Below are 17,655 nucleotides of genomic sequence, written 5' to 3' on the forward strand. Positions count from 1 at the left end.
TCACATATGCTGCTGTTACTCTGCTTATTATACTGAATATGATTGACTGGACACTTTTACCCATACCCACATGTACAGAGCATTCAGGAAGTATTCAGACCCCTTGACTTTTTCCACATTTTGTTACGTTACAGCCTTATTCTAAAATGGATTCAATCTTCTTTTTTTGTGCATCAATCTACACACAATACCCCATAATGACAAAGCGAAAACAGGTTTTTATAGATTTTTGCAAATGTATTAAAAATTAAACACATACCTTATTTACATAAGTATTCAGACCCTTTGCTATGAGACTCGAAATTGAGCTCCAGTGCATCCTGTTTCCATTGATCATCCTTGAGATGTTTATACTTCTTGATTGGAGTCCACCTGTAGTAAATTCAATTGATTGGACATGATTTGGAAAGGCACACACCGATCTAAATATGGTCCCACAGTTGACAGTGCATGTCAGAATAAAAACCAAGCCATGAGGTCAAAGGAATTGTCCGTAGAGCTCCGAGACAGGATTGTGTTAAGGCACAGATCTGGGGAAGGGTACCAAAACATTTCTGCAGCATTGAAGGTCCCCAAGAACACAGTGTCCTCCATCATTCTTAAATTAAAGAAGTTTGTAACCACGAAGATTCTTCCTAGAGCTGGCTGCCCGGACAAACTGAGCAATCGGGGGAGAAGGGCCTTGGTCAGGGAAGTGACCAAGAACCCGATGTTCACTCTGACAGAGCTCCGGAGTTCCTCTGTGAAGATGTGAGAACCTTCCAGAGAACAACCATCTCTTTAATACTCCAACAATCAGGCCTTTATGGTAGAGTGGCCAGATGGAAGCCACTCCTCATTAAAAGGCACATGACAGCCCGCTTGGAGTTTGCCAAAAAGCACCTAAAGGACCATGAGAAACAAGACTCTTTGGTCTGATGAAACCAAGATTGAACTCCTTGGCCTGAATGCCAAGCGTCACATCTGGAGGAAACCTGGCACCATCCCTACGGTGAAGCATGGTGGTGGTGGGCATCATGCCGTGGGGATGTTTTTCAGCGGCAGGGACTGGGAGACTAGAGCACTCCAGAGCGCTCAGGGCCTCAGACTGGGTTGAAGGTTCACCTTGAAACAGGACAAGGACCCTAAGCACGTAGCCAAAACAACGCAGGAGTGGCTTTGGGAGCAGTCTCTGAATGTCCTTGAGTGGCCAAGCCAGAGCCCTGACTTGAATGAAGCATCTCTTGAGAGACCTGAAAATAGGTATGCCATCCAACCTGACAGAGCTTGAGAGGATCTGCAGAGAGAATGGGAGAAACTCCCCAAATACAGGTGTGCCATGCTTGTAGCGTCATACCCAAGAAGACTCGAGGCTGTAATTGCTGCCAAAGGTGCTTCAACAAAGTACTGAGTAAAGGGTCTGAATACTTATGTAAATTGTTTATTCCCCCCCCATATTTTTGCTTTGTTGTTATGGGGTACTGTGTGTAGATTGAGGAGGAGGAAAAAACGATTTAATAAATTTCAGAATAAGGCTTTAACGTAGCAATGTGGAAAAAATCAATGCACTGCACATATACTGTATTACCTCAACTACCTCGTACCCCTGCACATTGACTCGATACTGGTACTCCTTGTAAATAGCCTCGTTATTTTTTTTGATGCCATATCCTTTTTATTTAGCAAATACTCATCTTACTTTTTAACTCTGCATTTTTGGGAATGGGCTCGTAAGTAACCATTTCACTGTACAGTCTACACCTGTTATATTTGGCTCACGTGACTGATAAAATGTTAGTTGATTTTCTATTCGGGACTAAAAGTGAATTGCTTTGCCACAGTATTACTTTAGTGCCTTGTTGCAAACTGGATGCGTGTTTTGGGATATTTTTATTCTGTACAAGCGTCATTTAGGTTCGTGTTGTGGAGTTCCTACAATGTTGATCCATCCTCAGTTTGCTCTTATCACATCTTATCACATCAATGTCTGCTTTTTGATTTCATTACATTTTATCTACCAATAGGTGCACTTCTTTGCGAGGCATTGGAAATCCTCCCTGGTCTTTGTGGTTGAATCTGTGTTTGAAATTCCGTGCTCGGCTGAGGACCTTACAGATTAACATTTTATTTAACCTTTATTTAACTAGGCAAGTCAGTTAAGGACAAATTCTTATTTACAATGACGGCCTACACCGGCCAAACCCAGAAGACGCTGGGCCAATTGTGCACCGCCCTATGGGACTCCCAGTCACGTCCGGCTGTGATACAACCTGGATTTGAACCAGTTTGTCTGTAGTGATGCCTCAAGAACTGAGATGCAGTGCCTTATACCGCTGCACCACGCGAGACTAGATAATTGTATGTTTGGGGTAAAGAGATGAGGTAGTCATTAAAAGTCCTGTTAAACACTATTATTGCACATAGTGAGTCCAGGCAACTTATGTGACTTGTTAAGCACATTTTTACACACAATCTTAATTAGGCTTACCATAACAAAGAAGTTGTATAATTATTGAGTCAAGACATTTCATTTTGAAATAATTTGCACAAGTTTCTAAAAACATAATTCCACTTTGACGTTATGGGGTATTTATTGTGTGTAGGCCAGTGACAATTAAAAATATATATATATTTTACATTTCAGGCTATAACACAACAAAATATGGAAAAAGTCGATGGGTTTCTGAAGGCACTGTGTCTCTCCCATACTTCACAATGTATTTAATGCTTTCTCTCTCTTGCTCTCCCTGACAGAAATGGAGGGACCTAAATGTGATCAGTAGTTTACTGAAATCCTTCTTCCGGAAACTTCCAGAGCCCCTTTTCACAAATGGTGAGTCACTGAACACAGTGTAAATGCATGTCTGTAAAGAAGAGAAAATGTGTTATTAAGGAAGTTGTTAATAAATCACGTATTTATTTCTAGTATGCCTTATGTCGTGTTCAGTCTGCCGTGTTTAGTCTTGGTCACTAGAGATACTAAGTGATCCTTATATTCCTTTTACAGAAAAATATGCAGATTTTATTGAAGCCAATCGAACAGAAGACTCAGTGGAGAGGTTAAAAGAACTCAAAAGGCTGGTAAGTTACAGCTCATGCTATGAGGGTTTATCTTAGATCTGTAGCGTTTGAATTGAATTTGAATGTTTGAATTGTCGCATTCTAGCATTGAAAGTTGGTTGTCTTCACAGATTCTTGAATTGCCTGATCATCACTATGAAACCCTCAAATTTCTCTCTGGACACCTCAAGTTGGTCTCTGAAAACTGTGAGAAAAATAAGGTATGTCAGCTTGAGGGTTTAAAAGTATTTTGAAATGGATCCTTTTAATGTAGAGGCCTGGTGTATATGGATTGGACTGGAAGCCACTTTTGCTCATCTCTCCCCCCAGATGGAGCCTCGTAACCTGGCCATCGTGTTTGGTCCAACCCTGGTCAGAACCTCGGAGGACAACATGACCAACATGGTCAACCACATGCCAGACCAGTGCAAGATAGTGGAGAACCTCATTCAGCAGTACGACTGGTTCTTCACTGAGGGGGACGATGACCCTGTTGTACGTGGCAGCTCGCTCTCTCACGTCTAAACATGAATCTCATTACTCTCGGCTGGTTATGGCAGAGAATGTTTAATGTTCGTTGTGTGATAGTGTTTGAGGTTCTCTCTCCATCCCTCTTTCCTCCTCTACTTCAACACGATCTCCATTCATCTCCTTGGTTGATTCTTTCTCTCCTCTAGACCTCAGCGGAACAAGAGAGTACAGTGCAGTCTCAGCCTGTGCCCAACATCGACCACCTGCTGTCCAACATCGGCCGGACCACAACCACCTCCTCGCCTGGGGAAGTCTCAGGTAACTCAGCTGAAGCTCATTGATACCACACCTGGAGAGGACGTAATACAGCACCCCTGTTAGTTTGACTACATATACCAGATTTACTAGTGTAAAACAATGTATACTAATGAGCTTCAGGGAAAGTGATCCAGGAAATGTGTGTATGTTTAGAGATGTATGTGTTTGTTAGTCCTAAAGTAAGAGGCTTCTTGTTTGCTTTCCATCAGATGATCAAATGCTAAAGTTAAGCAAGTCTACTGAAAAGTCTCATGCTTTTGTAAAGGCAAGCTATTTTAGCAATTCTTCAATGGAAGGACTTTGGGTTTCCCAATTGGAAATTGCTAAAAAAAAAAAAAAATAGTTAGCAAATGTGGTTAAGCCTTTTTGTTTTGGATAAGTCTGTTTCGTTATGTCATTATTCTTTTTAAATTTGTTATATTTCTTTCCCAGTTCCATCTTATGCTTTCTTCTTTTTTCTTTGCTCGTCATTTTTCTCCCTGTGCTTTCCTCCTTATCTTGAGATGACGACTCCTTTCCTTTCAGTTATTTTCTTCCCCCCCTCCTCCCACATCAACCCGGCATGTTCTTTCCCCCAAAAACAACAAACAAACAAAACAACAGAGTGGAAGTGTTAACCCTTCTGACCCCTACCCTTGGTTTGTGTGTAGTGTGTTTTTTTCTTCCTTGTCCCTGTCCAGCACTCACACATTGACCCAATCTGACACAGGCCAAGTGGGCGGCGTCTATCACTCGCTGATGTCACTGGTGGACTCTGTAATGTCAGTGGTGGACAGCTGGGACTGTAGGAAGAAGGACGATGAGTGTTGTCACCAGTGTAGCTGCCTAGTCTGCAGAAACCCTCAGCTCTGTTAAATTGGGGTGAAACATGAAGGAGAGGAGAGAGAGAAAAAAGAAAAACGGAAAGAAAGAGAAGTCGATGTTTTGTCATTTCCTGTCGGTGTGCACGTTTTTCATATTTCCCCCAAAAAATCTAAATACCTAATAACCTGACGGTTACATACAGAGCAGTGCCTGCTGTACTTTCTACTGAAAGCCTTTCTGCTGTCTCTTGTTGTCTCTAAAGCTGATCGCGAGGACAAGTAGCATGGTACGGTCAAACCACGGTTTCACTACCGCCCGCTCATGTGGCATTACTGTCATGGCGTCGGTGGGGGGGTTGTAGTGTTGTAGTGGTGTTGGGCTGAGCTGGCTGTTGTCAAACACACTAAAAGGACATCTAGGAGAGATCAGCACCTCGTTAGACCGAGACACACACACACACACCATATACACTGACTAGGGTGGTTCGATAGATACCAGTGAGGTGGTAAGCAAAGTGGCTCTGATGGCATTAGTCCCTTCAGCCTCTTTCTGCCCTCCTTTTCACCTTTGAGATAGACGCCATAGGGTGAATCTCTAACAGCTTTCTCCCCGTCTCCTCAAAACGTCAGATGGAAGCAAGGACAGCATTGGAGGACAAGGTCTGAGGAGATCTCTCCTTGCTTCCCTCTGTCGTTTTGTGGGCGAGGACGCAAAAAAAAAATCTAGCAAAGACTTCTGAGATTCACCCCCAGTCTTATCAATGAACCACTGTTCTTTCAGCATCAGAAACACCAACTACAGCCAAACACTGCCACCTAGCTACCTCCTTGTCTTTCACGGCTACATACTTCTACCCCAATGCCTCAACCATCCACATCTATCAAATACCCACCTCCCCCATCAAAAGCCTTGCGTAGCACACTGATATACGCACCAGTTTGAGTCAATTCCACCTAAATAACATTTCCTATATGGAGATATTCCATGTCCAATTCAGCTGACAAGAATTTAAATGAAATTGACCCCAACTTGGGCACACACAACTCGAAATGAAGCGCACACACTTAAGTCGTACCCTCCACACGATTGTGACTTGATAGTGGTAGTATTGATGCGGTAGGAAATAGTTTCTTTTACATTTTCTTTGATAAGGTTTTTGTACTGTCCTTGTTTTGTAGTGTTTATGGTCGTCAGTCATATTCAATTGACTTAAACTAAAATGTTCAAGAGTGCTACAGGGATTGTAAAACCCATCTCTAGACATATTGCACAACCTGTCCATTCTATGGCTAACTTGCATGGGTGGAACTACTGACTTAACACTGCTCTGGCCCCTTAACTCTGGTTGTGAAGACTTGTCATCCCTTCCTCTGTGATTGATACCGCTCAGTTGGGATAGAATGCCCTGTTGCTATTGGCTGTCTATGTACTGTGACTGACGTAACCTGTGGTCCGTGATGTGTTGATGTCGTCCCATTGGGTACATCCTGTTATGAGCATGAGCTGCTTCCTGTCCTAATGCACACTGCCGGGTTTCATCTTCTTCCTCTCATCCCTCCATTACTGGCCTCCTCTTCTCTTCTTCCACTCATGGGCGGAGTCTTTCTTCAGCGTTTCCTTCGTCCATCTCTGTGGGCTACAAATATCTCCACTGTCTGTTGAATCTACTGCCCCTCATGGTGCAGGTTTCTGCCTGTTCTTCTCTCTACCCTGTGATCTGCCTTCAGTCGCTCTCCCTTGATACTTGTTGTTCAGATTATATATGTCTTAAAGGATGACACTAATGCCCCTCTCCTCTCTCACAGATTCAACGTGTAGTGACTCCTCCAAATCAAAGGTAAGTGGCACTGGGGTGTCTGGCTGTCTCTTGCTCCCCATTTGATGATAATTACCTTCACTAAGTAAAGAGATCTAAAAGGCCTTGTCCTGCTCACTGGAATGTTCTACCGTTTACATTTGAGACATTTAGCAGATGGTCTTATCCGGAGTGATTAGCAATTGACCATGCCGTTTCAGAGCAGACTTGGCGAAATTCCTCATTTAAGAACAATGATGTGTTTTAATGTAATGCGACGTCCTGGTACTCTGTCCCAGCAGGGCTTGTGGGGGTCTGGGAAGGACCAGTGTAGCAGGGAGATGCTGCTCTCCTCTTTCTTTGTCAGCCGCAAGCGTAAGAAGCCCAAGGACAAGACTCAGCCCAGCAGCTCTGACGACGACCTGGATGCCGTGTTCGATAAGAAGGAGGAGCCAGAGCCGAGCCACCAGGCCCTCCACCCCGCCTGGTCCCCAGAGAGCCAGACGGAGGAGGAGGAGGAGGAGGAGGAGGAGGAGAGGGATGTCGAGGAGGTCAGCGAGAGAGGGGTACAGCCAGGGGACAGGTTCCAAACCAACGGGAAAGAGTCCCGTTCAGACAGCCTCATGTCTCAGCCCTCTCCCAAACACACCCCCAGCTTCCGTACCTCCTCCACCTGCTCCCCCTATGCCTCACCCTCCCCCTCCCGGTCCCCCAGACTTGGCTACCGCAGCCAGGTGGCACACCAGTCGTCCCTGTCGGACCCTCCCTCCAACTACGAAGAGGTCTCAGACCTGGGCACCATGGACAGCACCAGCTCCCAGGCATCTGTCACAGGTCCCAGGGTGAGGCATGGCAGGACGGGGGGCTTGGGGGCAGAGACTGGGGCCAGCGGCCTAGGGGCAGAGGTCAGCTCCATCACCTCAGACTACTCCACCACCTCCTCCATGACCTTCCTGACAGGGGCCGAGCTGTGCACGCTCAGTCCAGAGGTTTGTTCGGTGGCCGAGAGCAGGGGAGGAGACGACGCTGATGATGAGCGTAGTGAGCTGATTAGTGAGGGCCGGCCCATGGAGACGGATAGTGAGAGTGACCTATCAGCGTTTGTTGGGGGCGGGAAGGAAGCAGGGCCGGTGGAGAAGATCTGCCAATCAGACGTGCCGGATGCCCCCAGGCCCCTCCACTCCCACAGACTCATTGAATGTGACACTCTCTCCAGGAAGAAGTCAGCAGCGCGGCAGAAGACTGACAGCGAGTCCTCATTGGACGGGGGGGCGGAGCGACAAGGACTCCAATAGGCTGTCTTGCGTTCTGGGGGCAGTTAAGGTGCGTTCCACTGACAGCCTTAGCTCCTCCTCCCGCAGCGAGTCAGAGGTGGGGGCTGAGCCTGCGTGGCGTCTCAAGATCACAGACCGGCTGAAGTTCCGCCTGCGGACGTCCGTAGACGACATGTTTGGGGTGGGTACCCAGCGGAGCCGCTCTCCAGAGGCACGCAGGGAAAAGAAGAACATCAGACGCAGACACACCATGGGAGGCCAGAGGGACTTTGCTGAACTGTCTGTGATGGGGAACTGGCAGGAGGGCGGGATGGGCGGGGGCTCGCGGGCGGAGCTGTCGGCCGTGGACCGGCTGAAGCCAAAGTGTTCTTCCCAGGACTTCTCCATCCGGGAGTGGATTGCCCGCGAGCGCCACCGCACCTCCAACCCCGAGGTCAGCCTGGACTTCACTGAACACCAGGGTGCGCCGCTCCTCTTCCGCAGCCCCGACCCCAACCATCCCCAGAAGGCCCCGTCGTCCCTCTCAGAACCCCTCTCACCACGCCCGGCTCCAGCTGAGCTGCTGAACGGAGACGCAGGCCCCCAGAATAAAAGCCTGACCCTGTCGGCCACCGCACACCCACACAAACTCTCTGGCGCCCAGGTGGTCCACTCACGCTTCTACCAGTACCTGTGAGAGGGGGTGTCGTCTGTCTGTGAGATGTGTATGTGTTTGATCGTCTGTGTCTGAGACCCATGGATGTGGGGGATTATTTTGTAATTGACCGGTGAGCATGTTCAGGTACTGTGAAGTGAGTTCTGAGTGTGTGTACGAAGAGTCTGTTAGGTGGTGTGTATGTTTGTACGCTTAGAATGTTTACTTCACAGGGGTGGTTTGTGCTACTCAACACAACAAGGCATGGAACAAAACATTCAATTGATGTTGGTATATTTTCTCAATTTTCATGACAAATAAGAGTTTGGGATGGGCGTTGGGGTAGAGAAATCGTCACTCCTAACAGAAATTCCTGAAGGTAGTGACTCGAGGGCCTCTTGCTCATGGAGGAACTGATGAGTCTGAAGGTTGATTGGTGTAAGGAAGTTAAAACATGGCTGGCGTTAAAGATTGTGAAAAGGTTAGCTAAGTGGCTTTAAGATACAGTAACTGACTAGTAGGATGATTAGGAGGTACAGGGAACGTTTGTAAAAGTATTGCAGTGGAGCTGTGTTTGTTGTAAGAGGGTCTCAGTTGGTTAGAAGTGAGTCCTTCAGTAACCAAATGAAGAATGTACAATGTGCTTGCTGTAATACTGACTGAAGCTTTAGTTGCTTGTGTTCTCATTTGAAATTGTACATATCTCTCTTTCTCTCTCTCTCTCTCTCTCTCTCTCTCTCTCTCTACTTGAAGGGAGCTTTTATTTTCGGGGTAGCCTGTGTTTTGGATTGCCATATGTGCTCTGTTGCTGCCGTCAAGTGGCCTCAAGGTGCATTGTGACAAGAAGACACTGGACTAACGATGTCATGAAATACGAGAATGACTTTTTATTTCACCCTTCTTTTAAGTGATAGAAAAGGAGCAGTAAACAACTACTTCCCTCTATTGCAATATGCTGTGTGTTTGTTGACGTGCTTGTGGTTTCATGCTTCAGTCAGTTACTGGCATCGGACTGCTGCAAATTTATCGAGAGGGAGAAGAATATGAATAATCAAATCTGAAATCATGTTTCTTCGCAATAGAAAGTGCCTCAATGAACTGTAAAGGGTGCCATATCGTCTTTGTTGAGATGCATAAAGATGTTACTATGAATGCCATTTTTATCGTTGACTAACACTGTCATTCTACAGGTTCTATCTTACACGGAGAAGAACGCTGGGCTTCCATTCCTTAGGCATTCCACTCTGGTCTTAACATGTTTTATACTTTTCTTTTTTGCATTTTGGATTTGAACAGAACTTGAATTTTAAATATTTCTGTAAAAAAAAAAGAAGAGTAACTTAAATGTGTATATAAATGCCATGTTTTAGCTGCTTTTTTGTTTCATTTCCATCAAATAGAATTTTTTTGTAAGGTAAAAAGTACAGTAATGTGAGATGTTGCTGATTGGAGCCTGATGGTATGTGTGGGTGTTAGTCTAGTAGTTATCTAGGGAGAGATGAGAGATCCCTCCCTGCATATGAAGAGGCTTCATTGAACTGCTGGACCATTTGTATCAATATACCCTGTTCACTCTCTGAGTGGAGGGGCCACGGGCTCCTAAAACACTGGAAATAAATCTTATCAATGGCTAAAAGGGCACGGCTGGTGTTTCAGAATCTCCTGCACTCCCTAGTTAGTTCCTACTAAAGAGCATTGTTCTGTTTCTTGCATAGTGTCCTACCATAACTGATGTTGCTTGTATCTGGTAGGAGTTAACTTCTTTCTTTAGTTGTGCCCCTTTTGAACACTGGAGGGCAGTGTGTCCAATGAAAACAAAGCCACCAAGAACAAGAAATGTACTCGGGTAAATTTGAAAATGCTTTATGTACAAGTCGCACACACATAGTTAAGGACTTTTCAACAATGTAAGATTTATACATTTTGTACATCAGCTGACTAGAAACTTTCACTGACAATACTAACAGAAATGACATGTCGACGGGCATTCAAGCAAATAACCAAACATTTTAACTTGCCAAATTAGAGAAGAGACACTGAATATGCCTCAAGAACCTTTGATGTAGTTACAACAGCCAGAACATGTTCAGGTGTCTATTATACAAGCACAATATTACTGTGTTATAGTACATATATAATGGGTGTTTATAAAATCACATTTTCCTACATACGGACTAGTCGGATTGGAACGATTCAACTGAAGTCATTACATGTCATGTTGTACAATATTTGTTTATATATAACTATAGAGCTCCACATGTGCCTGCAGTTGTTGGAGGAAGGACAACTGGGGGCTGGCTTTGACCAATCTTGCTTACATGGAAAAATGAAACGTTACGTTTCCATTGAAGGGTTTATAGTCCCTGACATCAATACCTTGGTTTACCCCTAGTAATAAGGCACAGTGACTAACAACACTAGAGCTCCATTCCAAATGACAGGAGAAAAATAAATGTCCTACTGAATGTAATAATCCCAAAAGAGGTCAAAATAGTTTTTAACAAACTTTGTAGGCTCAAACATTGTGTCCTCATTTGGAAAGGACGTCCAAAGTAATCACCGTACAGCAATTCAAAGCCATATATACTTGAAAGACATACTGAACATTACAAACACCAATTAAGAGAAAAAATCTACTGCTGTTTTAGTATCATGGATACAATCCTTAGAAAGTTGCTGGTGGTTGGTGAATTATGTCATTTATAATGATGGTACCAACAACGTGTAGCTCCTGTATGTTCCCTCCATCTTTACTGCATTGGAATTGATTAGCCATGCTATTTGGGAAGGGAATAGGGGATATTTGTGCTGTTGGGGGGATGCATCCCTAAATGGATGCGGTTGGGGTGGTACACTACAGCATCTGATATCCACAAGTGGGTATACTGGTCTCCTTCAGTGACCAGCTTATTTGGTCCAGAAAAAGAAACAAGAACTTGGATCACTGCTAAGATTACTATTTTTTACCAGAGTCAACACAGCCCGTGGGTTGCATCTCCTCTATAGCACAAAAGTTCCCCTACGAATGTTATGGCTAATCAATTCCAACGCAGTAAAGCTGGAGGACATAGAGCTAGTACCTGTTTTTGGTACCATCATAAATTACATAATTCACCAACCACCTGAACGTTTCTGATTGTTTCCGTGATTCTAACGTTAACCTCTTAAATGTAGAGTACCCATTATTTGGGACCCTATTTAATTTTTCAATTCAGTCTGGTATGAGAACGGTAGCCCCTATTTGCAAAAGCAGGGTGTCTGCGGAAAGCGGAGCATCTTTGCTGTTGATCTGTGCCTTTAGAAGCTGTCGTGAGTTACTACCATATATGGACATAAGGGCAGGCCGAGCCGATGACCTCATGTCAAGATGTCTGCTACCTACATTCCGGTTAGCGTTGTGAAGCATAAACGAAATAAACTTGGAATACGTTGATTCACACCGTCAACCACGATACCACAGATCTGTCTGCCTGTGACCTACTTTACACAACGTTTTCACCAAACAGCAAACATCTTACAAGGTAAGCTTCGATTTGGTCTGTGTTTGAGCTATAGCTACATGGGGGTATGACACTCTAGGTTGGTAGGAACAAATCTAGCCAATTGCCAAATGTATCTGATGATATATGACATAATGGCAACATCGAGTGACTATCTTTGCGTGTGAAAAAATATGATGAAAACACATTGGATATCCCCTGTATGTCCCCCGACACCCCGCAAACGTTTGAGAGAAGTTGGTGTTGTAGAAATTTAGTTTTTATAGTGAACATTAACTTTTGGGCACATCCAGTGTGCAAAAAACAGTGCAATTACCACATTTGGACACTTTGGAGAGGTTGAAAGGACACTTGAATAACACCACCACAATGTTTGAGTGAGGTTGATAGGGTAGAAATTGTATTTTTATACTGAACAAATAGCATTAAGGGATTCCAAATATGTAATAGCACTGGAATTATCTAATTTACAGACATATGACACTTTGGAGAGGTTTAGGGACACTTGGAAACGTTCTGTGATCACACCTGACACGTGCCCATTTCTACTTGTTAGGTCTATCAATCCCATTTTTTTTCTTCTGATATTGTTCACATGTTGTGGAAGCCATCTGATGTGTTTCCAGCTCTTGGCATCAATAATTCACTCATAGCTTGTCAATGAAAGAGTACTTTCAAAATAAAAATACAAATTATTTTGTGTGTGCTTGATTGTGTGTATTCTGAACTATGTAACTCCTATCTTCTGATCATCTCCCAGATGTCTTCTTTTCAAATATACCAAGTTTTTGCATGTCAGAATCATGTAATTACACATGAATGGTAGTTACCTTTGAGTATGTCTATTTAGGCGAAAATCTACATTTTGCCACTACGATAAAAACAGCAGCACCATTTGGTGTCTGCTGGCCAGTCCAGTTGTCAGCCAACCAGAAGTGATGAAGAGGAAAAGGGTGAGGTTATTGGTACATGCAGGTACTGTGCCCTAAAGAGGGGCCCAAATAATACAGAGGATGGAGTAGGTTAGCCTGATCCTAGATCTGTTTCACCAATGCCAACTCTAAATGATCATTAGCTGACCAGCTGTTTTGGCAAGACAGCACAAACAGATCTGGAACCAGGCTATGGGTGGGGGTAATGAGTTGAGAAGGATTTGTTGCATATTGTGCTGTAGTAACTGGCCAGAGCGTTAGCCATGTATCAGCTGGTTTAACCATCACCCTCATCCTCCTTGTCCTTCTCTTCCTCGCTCGGTAAGTCCGGCAGTCGGAAACACTCCTCAAAGAAGTTGACCAGTGATTGGCTCAGGTGTTGCCGAGTGCCATCGCTATGCAGAAAGTGTCCCTCATCTGGGTAGATCTACAGTACAGAAACAGAAAAGAATGTAGGTAACACAATATGTGACACCCTGCTCATTACACCTTCATTACAATGTCCTAAACATGTCGTAAAGCTAAACTGTCAAGCTTACCTGTAAAGAGTAATTTGCCTTCTCGTTGATTAAATGGTTGATGAATTTTGCAGAGTGCTGGAAATGGACTTTCTCTGTAGGGAGGGAGAGCAGGTAACAGGTAAGATGTTTATATTCAGTCACAGTACTTCAACAACATTCAGGCTCAATCAGTTAAAATGACTTTGACAGTAACTTAGCCGATGCCCAAATAGGAGTTGGAAAGGCCACAAAAACAGGTCTGGGACCAGGCTGACGTATTGATAGTGTTTAAAGTAATGACTGTACCATCAGCAGTTGGATGGATAATCATGTACTTCCTGTCCATGAGACGACCTGCCCGGTGTGCTAAACTTGCCATCTGAAGGAAAGAGAATGCCAGCATGAAATACATAGCATCTTACACATTGACTGACTAGTGTAAATACAGTGTGTGAACTGTTGTCTTTACCGAGTATATTCGAGAGTCTGTCTTTGGTGATCCAAGGTATCTCTCTGAAAATGCTGAAGCTGGAGAATAAAGAAATAACACACACATAATATCATGTTATAAGGCACTGTTCATAGAACAATTTATAGTTTGTAGGGATAAATTATTTGTGCAGTAAGAAATTGTGTTGCTTAAGAAAATAACCACGTTATACCGTATAACTCAAAATCTGTGATGGGCGAGACGGCGGCTCCACATTTAAGCAGGGAGTCATCAGAACTTAAAAGCATTGTGGCCAAATATCCTCCGTAAACCTATGGATAGATATGTTACAGTATCACGTTTACAGAACAGACAGTACAGAAATACATTGATGACTTATCAAGGCTAGAGACTCCAGATCCACCACTCCAAAGTTAGTTTAAAACTGCATACACACTCAAACTTTCTATGGACAAAGGAGGACTGAGTGCCAAACTGAAACCTATTGAATTGTTTATGTTTTCCGCTCTGTGTTGTTGCTGGACCGTAGTGTAGTAGTGGTGCGTCTCAAATGGCACACTGTTCCTTTTACAGTGCATTACTTCTGGTTAAAAGTAGTCCACTACAATAGAGTGCCATTTGGCATGTAACCCCCAAGATATGAGAGGGTGAGCTTCTGCTCTGTTTTCCAGATGGAGTGAAAGCCCTCGTCCACTCTGAATATATGTGCCATTTAGTAGACGCTTTTATGCAAATGGGACGCACCACCCTGGCGTTACAAGCACCATGCTCTACCAACTGAGCTCTTTCTTCAGCTCAAATACAATTACGTTTTTTTCACGTAGTTTGAATAAGTAGTTAGCTTGTTTTCTTCGAGCATTGATTGTCCTTACCTTTCCATATACTCCAATTCGACTTTTGTCGATGTACATTTCATTGGATATCAGTCTGGAATAAAGAAGAAAAAAACAATCAATGCTTTGGTTGGAATGTCAAAAATAGATATTACATTTCCAACAACCCAGTAACGAACGTCCTGAAACAAAAACATAATCATTTTTTCCCACTATAATTAAACTGTAACTGCATATATATTGAACAAAAATATAAATGCAACATGCAACAATTTAAAATGTTTTACTGAGTTACAGCCCACCCACTTGGGAGCCAGGTCCAGCCAATCCGATTTGAGTTTTTCCCTACAAAAGTGCTTTATTACAGACATAAATAGTATTTTATTACAGACAGAAATAACCCCCCTCGCCTCAGACAATTCCGCAGGTGAAGAAGCCAGATGTGGAGGTCCTGGGCTGGCGTGGTTACATGTGGTCTGCGGTTGTGAGGCCAGTTGGACATGCTGCCAAATTCTCAAAAATGACATTGGAGGCAACAACTCTGGTGGACATTCCTTATGTCAGCATACCAATTGCACGCTCCCTCAACTTGAGACATCTGTGGTATTGTGTTGTGTGACAAAACGGCACATTTTAGAGTGGCCTTTTATTGTCCCCAGCACAAGGTGCATTTGTGTAATGATCATGCTTTTTAATGAGCATCTTGATATGCCACAGCTGTCAGGTGGCTTGATTATTGGCAAAGGAGAAATGCTCACTGACAGGAATGTAAACAAATTTGTGCCCAACATTTGAGAGAATAGATATTTCTGTGATCTTTTATTTCAGGTCATGAAACATGGGACCAACACTTTACATGTTGCGTTTATATTTTTGTTCAGTATAAATAGTATAAATACTGTAAGACGTAACATGGTATTAGCATGGTATTAGCATATTATCATAAAGTAGGACCATTGATTTGAACTTTCGAGGAAGATTCTACTGTGTCCAGGTGTCTGTCTCTCACCTGAGGGCCTTCATCTGGTCCCTCTCCTCAATCACACCCAGTTTCCTCCTGATATGGTGGAGGAGCTTGGTGCCCTGGAACCCGGACCCGTGGCCATCGAAGCGGATCACAACGGTGCTGTAACTGCTCACCAGCACCGTGGCCCAGTCCACACGGAACTGCTCTGTCACCATCTGTCCGCCAGGTGTTCCATCCCTGAGGGAAACAGATTAACCAATGACCCCATTATAGCTCTCTGTGACAGGGTCCAAAGTCAGGAGTCCAATGTCAAAACGGAATGTGCTATAATTCTAATATAATCCCTACTGGGGTTGGTGTGATTCATAGATAGTATGTTTATATCTAGAAAAACATGTGTGGGGGTAGTTATTGTCATACTTACACTAGTAGCAGTAGGGGGTAGTGAGCTGTGTCTATGAAACCAGCTGGCTTCAGGATCTGCATTGTCAGAGCTGCAAGAAACAAGATTGTGTATTCGAATGTATTATGGATCCCCATTAGCTGTTGCCAAGGCAGCAGCTACTCTTCCTGGGGTCCAGCAAAATGAAGGCAGTTATACAATTTAAAAAACATTACAATACATTCACAGACTGTGTGCCCTCAGGCCCCTACTCCACCACAACCACATACTGTATATACCGTACAAATGTGTGTACGTATGTTATCGTGTGTGTGTATGCATGTGTCTGTGCCGATGTTTGTCCCCGCTGTTCCATATGTTTTTATTAATCTGTTTTTTTAAATGTAATTTTACTGCTTGCATGAGTTACTTGATATGGAATAGAGTTCCATGTAGTCATGGCTCTATGTAGTACTGTGCGCCTTCCATAGTCTGTTCTGGACTTGGGGACTGTGAAGAGACTTCTGGTGGCATGTCTTGTGGGGTATGCATGGGTGTCCGAGCTGTGTGCCAGTAGTTCAAACAGACAGCTCGGTGCATTCAACATGTCAATACCTCTCATAAATACAAGCAGTGATGAACTTAATCTCTCCTCCACTTTTAGCCAGGAGAGATTGACATGCATATTATTAATATTAGCTCTCTGTGTACATCCAAGGGCCAGCCGTGCTGCCCTGTTCTGAACCAATTGCAATTTTCCGAAGTCCTTTTTTGTGGCACCTGACCACACGACTGAACAGTAGTCCAGATGCGACAAAACTAGGGCCTGTAGGACCTGCCTTGTTGATAGTGCTGTCAAGAAGGTAGAGCAGCGCCTTATCATGTACAGTCTTCTCCCCATCTTAGCTACTGTTGTATCAACATGTTTTGACCATGACAGTTTACAATCCAGGGTAACTCCAAGCAGTTTAGTCACCTCAACTTGCTCAATTTCCACATTATTTATTACAAGATTTAGTAGAGGTTTAGGGTTTTTAGTGAATGATTTATGTATGTTGTTCTTCTTAAAGGCCCAGTGCAGTCAAAAATGTGATTATCCTGTGTTTTATACAGTACCAGTCAAAAGTTTGGACACACCTACTCATTCAAGGGTTTTTCTTTATTTTTACTATTTTCTACATTGTTGAATAATAGTGAAGACATCACAAGTATGGAATAACACATATGGAATCATGTAGTAACCAAAAAACTGTTAAACATATCAAAATATATATGTGACTCGTTTCAGGAAACTAGGCGTATGTCGCGGGTCACTACTTCACAGGAGAGCCATTTGAACTTAAACTTTTTTTTTAAATGCATGTTTTGGCAGAAATGCCTTCTGAAACATGTCAACTTTCATGTGCCTTCATAACAAATGTTAATGCCATCTGTAAAAACGAAGAAAAAAAAATTAAATTGTGGACCTAGTTGGTTAAGCCACAGAAAAGGTGAGCAACCTTCCCACTAACCATGATTGGCTGAGATAATGAGTGGGCTGGACATGCCGAGAGAGGAGTTCAGATTGGTAAACTAAATGGCCCATTATTTAGAAAGTATTTTTTCTTCTCTGTGATTTTACATACAAACCAGTGTATCTGCTTTGCTTCAACCTTGGTTTATAAAGCCTCATTTATTAGACATTTGGGAGAGCACACAGCTGACATGTTGAGTATATAAGGCTTCTGTCTATTTGAGCTGATCAGTCTGTGTTGG

General features: G+C 43.5%; 2 protein-coding genes and 1 long non-coding RNA gene across 4 annotated transcripts in view; 2 read left to right on the forward strand and 1 right to left on the reverse strand.

Annotated features, from left to right (window-relative positions):
- The window catches only part of LOC106599254 (rho GTPase-activating protein 21), a 106,355-nt gene extending 96,381 nt beyond the window's left edge, over nucleotides 1-9,974 (forward strand). Inside the window, 8 exon segments of the mRNA XM_014190390.2 lie at nucleotides 2,734-2,812; nucleotides 2,987-3,060; nucleotides 3,171-3,260; nucleotides 3,370-3,534; nucleotides 3,717-3,828; nucleotides 6,438-6,469; nucleotides 6,727-7,700; nucleotides 7,702-9,974. Coding sequence (XP_014045865.2) covers nucleotides 2,734-2,812; nucleotides 2,987-3,060; nucleotides 3,171-3,260; nucleotides 3,370-3,534; nucleotides 3,717-3,828; nucleotides 6,438-6,469; nucleotides 6,727-7,700; nucleotides 7,702-8,377 — 2,202 coding nt within the window. The 3' untranslated portion in view covers nucleotides 8,378-9,974.
- A 208-nt stretch (nucleotides 9,975-10,182) lies between these two features.
- LOC106599258 (dipeptidyl aminopeptidase-like protein 6) overlaps nucleotides 10,183-17,655 on the reverse strand; it is a 128,980-nt gene continuing 121,507 nt past the window's right edge. For both annotated transcript variants that reach the window (XM_014190396.2, XM_014190397.2), the window contains exons 19-26: nucleotides 15,943-16,012; nucleotides 15,561-15,755; nucleotides 14,591-14,645; nucleotides 13,930-14,029; nucleotides 13,737-13,795; nucleotides 13,574-13,646; nucleotides 13,307-13,380; nucleotides 10,183-13,194 (exon numbers count right to left, since the gene is read on the reverse strand). In XM_014190396.2, the coding sequence (XP_014045871.1) occupies nucleotides 13,045-13,194; nucleotides 13,307-13,380; nucleotides 13,574-13,646; nucleotides 13,737-13,795; nucleotides 13,930-14,029; nucleotides 14,591-14,645; nucleotides 15,561-15,755; nucleotides 15,943-16,012 (776 nt within the window). In that variant the 3' untranslated portion in view covers nucleotides 10,183-13,044. The remainder of the gene's footprint in view (nucleotides 13,195-13,306; nucleotides 13,381-13,573; nucleotides 13,647-13,736; nucleotides 13,796-13,929; nucleotides 14,030-14,590; nucleotides 14,646-15,560; nucleotides 15,756-15,942; nucleotides 16,013-17,655) is intronic.
- Nucleotides 13,113-16,133, forward strand: LOC123741625 (uncharacterized). Its single transcript, XR_006769101.1, has 3 exons — nucleotides 13,113-13,219; nucleotides 13,360-13,406; nucleotides 15,602-16,133. It is a non-coding gene; the product is annotated as an uncharacterized lncRNA (long non-coding RNA).

Source organism: Salmo salar, chromosome ssa03 (assembly GCF_905237065.1).
Source record: "Salmo salar chromosome ssa03, Ssal_v3.1, whole genome shotgun sequence".
NCBI lineage: Eukaryota > Metazoa > Chordata > Actinopteri > Salmoniformes > Salmonidae > Salmo > Salmo salar.